The sequence below is a fragment of the Nicotiana sylvestris genome, chromosome 6 (genome assembly GCF_000393655.2).
Source record: "Nicotiana sylvestris chromosome 6, ASM39365v2, whole genome shotgun sequence".
Taxonomy (NCBI): Eukaryota; Viridiplantae; Streptophyta; class Magnoliopsida; order Solanales; family Solanaceae; genus Nicotiana; species Nicotiana sylvestris.
The window spans coordinates 124,520,022-124,524,462 of record NC_091062.1 but is presented as its reverse complement, the minus strand read 5'-3'; the positions used below and the strand labels follow the sequence as shown (position 1 = coordinate 124,524,462).

General features: G+C 38.8%; 1 protein-coding gene across 1 annotated transcript; it reads right to left on the bottom strand.

Annotated features, from left to right (window-relative positions):
* Positions 1–2,923: 2,923 nt before the first annotated feature.
* On the bottom strand, positions 2,924–3,520 carry LOC138871226 (uncharacterized). The gene is made up of 2 exons (XM_070149095.1): positions 3,410–3,520; positions 2,924–3,202 (listed from the first exon to the last, which is right to left on the bottom strand). The coding sequence occupies exons 1-2, from the start codon at positions 3,518–3,520 to the stop codon at positions 2,924–2,926; spliced, it is 390 nt and encodes a 129-aa protein (XP_070005196.1).
* Positions 3,521–4,441: the final 921 nt, after the last annotated feature.

Sequence of the window (4,441 nt, the reverse complement as noted above, 5' to 3'; positions counted from 1 at the left end):
GCCCTAATCTGGGGCAGGACTATTGCACTTGCATAGCCTTCGTTGGGCAACACCCGGTGTGCTTCCCTTGCTGGAGGTGGGGGAGGGTTTGGAATTGTCACAACCCAAACTAGAGGGTTGTGACTAGAACCCGGCCATACTTGTTGAGCACCAACATATATTTTATCTAACCTTCTTTATTTTCTTTTAAGGCCGAAGAGATCAATATAAATGGTAGACATGGATCATGGATAACCAACAATGAAAGATGATGGCATGAACATACATACCATGGGATGACCAAACAACCAAGAAACTATATATAAGGTACGAGCTACCATGCTACCATGAAAGACTATACAACAAAAATCAGCTGACAAGGCATACCCAACTATACATGAGTCGACACCTATCTATGAGCCTCTAAAGGAACATAAGTGTTGCAACATTGCCGGAACAAGGCCCCGGCATACCCATAAGGTCTATAACAAAAATGCATACCAAGACCACGGCAAGTTCGGAGAAGAGATCTCGCCAATAACCGCTGAATTAGGAAGCCTACTATAGTAGTGGAGCTGCGTCTACCCATCTATCAGGACTTGCAACATGACATGCAGCGTCCACAAATAAAAAAGGCGTCAGTATGAATAAAGTATTGAGTATGCAAGGCAGGAAAGCATAACTATTAACAGAGATGTGAATAAGGATAGAGAATATACAACCTGTAATATCTGGGTACCTCTGTGGGCTACTGACATGAAATGCATGATACAAACATATATATACATAAATATTTAAAACACACGCCTCTGTGGGCATCATCATCATCATAACGTACCCGGCCTCAAAGAGGACTCAATAAAAACGTACCTGGCCATCATAAGGCTCTGTAGAATCGAACCTGCCACGTGGAGCTCGGTAAAACCCAATTGATCAGTGGTTTCACAATAGGTGTCATACCCGACCGACTATAGCGTGGCTCGCTAGAGTAAAATACATACATATAATGCATGCTCGACTCATGGAATCAGTTTCTAAACCTTTCGGAGTGACGTAAGGTCGGTATCCTCTTTACATGTTATTAGGACTAACTCTTCACCATGAACCTTATAAGAATCAGGAATTACCAACAATATTGATAACATAAGAATAAGAGAAGCAACATCAACATCAAAAATGTTCCATAAGAGGGGAAACAATGTAAGTACTGCTAGCTTCTAAGAGTAGAGTAACTTTGGAAGCTCGTTCATTACATTTTGTACAATCGAAATCGTGCAAAATAAGGAAAGGGATAGCCTCACATACCTTGTATATACTACCCAACCTCAAGCTATGCAAATGTCACGACTCCTTAATCTACAATAGGAGATATGATACTATCGTTTACGTTTAAGCGTTGTAACTATTATGTACCGACCATAACCTGGATAGCACCTACCTTATTTATATGACTTCCCACAAGTAAAAACAATCACCAAATAACCCAAACAACTTCAATGTTAATAATATTGAGCCTCCTAAAATAGTCTACCAACCGATAACATTACTACCAAACCTTTCGATATATATTTCACAAGTTCTAGCTTCAATGACTTAGCCGCAACCTGGATAATCTTAAATACAAATAGAGTAAGAGGTTCCTTACCTTTAGACAGAAATAACAACTCCAATTTGACCTCAATTGTCCACGAAATATCCCTTCAATGCTGCCACAACAACAAGGAAGCGAAACTAGCAATCAATTAGGGTTTTTCGGTACTAGAATCACTTTAGAAGGCTTGAAATCACCTAGGGTTGATATTAAGAACTTGAGGGAGTATTTACATAACATAAACCCCTTAAAACCACCTCCCACACGAGCTGGAACAACACAAAAATGAGCAACAACAAAAAGAACAAGAAACTTACTAGCGCCACGAGATTCCCGACATTTGATTTGTGTTGTTTGCCCTTTGTTTGGGTCTTGATTCTTGAGAAAATCTTGAGAGGGTGTTTATGGGGTTCTAAGGTCTGAATATACTGAAAAACATAACTTAAAACGGGTTGGAGGCATCATATATATATATATATATCCAAATGTCTTAAATCGCCTAAGTGGGCCCCATAGAGAGGTGCTTCGTGCAGTCTCGGAAAAACGCAAATATCTCTCTAATCCGAGATTGTATCAATAAACGATTTAATGAGTTAGAAACTAGACTCATAGATCATCAATTTGGTGGGTAGATAACCCCGTAATTCCAAGTAAATTGGGAGAAAATCGTAGTAACATTTGACCTAATGTTTAAGTAAAATTATTAACCTAAGTTGCGACAACTTTTGTCGACTTTTGTTTCATAATTCGTTTGACTTCAAGACTTATGATACGGATAATATATGATTCAAATACCTTAAAATATGACCCCTTGAGTGTATTAAGCACCTCTATATTTACTCAAAAATACGGCTGACAACATCCTTGATTCGTTTAACTTCTAATACTTGTTAACCCCCCCTTATACACCTTTGTATCATTTAAGACCAATAGAATTAACTTCTTATCATCTTAAAGATAATCTCTTCATGGATTTATGTTGACTACCTTATGGCATGAACTAACGTATGTGAATATGGGTTGTAACACCCTCCCCCCTCCTAGGAACATTCGTCCTCGAATGTAAGGGTTTATGGGGAGTCCAAATCATCGTGGATTCCAACGGAAATTTCCGGTCAATTTTCCCCTATAAAATGGTCACTAGCAAAACTTGCAAGCAGTTATGCCCAACGTATGGCCTCACAAGGTTATATAAAGCACAATGAATATGTACATTATATTCATATCACCATTTTGTATTAAGGAAGAGTATTCTCAAGCTATTGCTTACCTCATAGAGCTGTTTCACCTTCTAATGCGTCCTGCGTTCCCCTGGCATCCTCGTTATATTCCTTCTGGAACAGATAAGGGTATTTATACTTCATCTCTTCTTCTGCTTCCTATGTAATTTCTTCCATATTCTTGTTCCTCCACAATACTTTGACGGAAGCTACATCTTTTATTCTCAGCTTGCGAACTTGTCAAATCTAATATAGCCACTGGCACTTCTTCAGATGATAGATCCTCTGTAACTTGTACATCTTTGATAGGGACAACTCGAGAAGGGTCTCCAATACATTTCCTCAACATGGATACATGGAATACCGGAAGGACAAATTCTAATTCGGATGGCAATTCTAACTCATAAGCAACCTGTTCAATTCGTCGAAGAATTTTATACAGCCTGATATACCTTGGACTCAGCTTACCTTTCTTCCCGAAATGCATAACACCAATCATTGGTGAGATACTCAGTAAATCCTAATCACCAACCTGAAACTCCAGATCACGACGTCGGACATCGAAATAAGACTTTTGCCTGCTTTGTGCCATCCTCAATCGCTAATGTATCACTTTCACCTTCTCAATGGCTTGGTGAATCAAATCTGGCTCATATAATTCTATTTCACCAACTTCAAACCATCCAATTGGTGATCTACATCTCCTCCTGTATAATGCGTATGAGGCCATTTTAATACTAGAATGGTAGCTATTATTTTAGGCGAATTATATGAGTGGAAGATGGTCATCCCAATTCCCCTTGAAATCTAGAACACATGCTCGTAGCATATCTTCAAGTGTCTGAATAGTACATTCAGCCTGTCCGCCTATCTGCGGATGAAATGCAGTACTAAGATTCACTTGTGTATCTAAACCCTTCTGAAAAGGCCTTCAAAAGTCAGACGTAAAATGAGCTCCTCAGTCTGATATATAATAGTGATATAATAGATATGTGCACACCATGAAGCCTAACAATCTCCTTGATATACAACTTCGCATAATGTTCAGCCATGTAAGTTGTCTTAACTAGCAGAAAATGGGCACATTTTGTAAATTGATCAACTATCACCCAGATAGAATCAAACTTATGATAAGAGCGAGGTAATCCAATAATGAAGTCTGTATTAATCACCTCCCATTTCCAGTTCGGAATCTCTATAGTCTGAAGCAATCCACCGGGTTTCTAATGTTCTATCTTTACTTGTTGACAATTGGGATACTGGGCTATAAATTATGCAATAGAATTCTTTATGTTATCCCTCCAACACTGCTCCTTGATATTATGATACATCTTTGTCGAGCCGGGATGGATGGAATATTGGGATTGATGAATCTCATTCATAATCTTCTCTCGCAACCCTGCCACATTAGGCACACATAATCAACCCTAGTATCTCAGTGCCCCTTCTCCTCCAATCTTAAAAGCCGTAATTTTACACTGCTGAATGCTCTTTCTCAATCGTACTAAGATAAGATCTTCATATTGCCGTGTTTTTACCTCGATTACCAAAGATGATTCTGATGTATTCTGTATAGTAACACCTCCATCATCAGAGTCTAACAATCTGTTTCTCATATTGGCTAGCTGATGAAGCTCTTTAGTAAACCCCT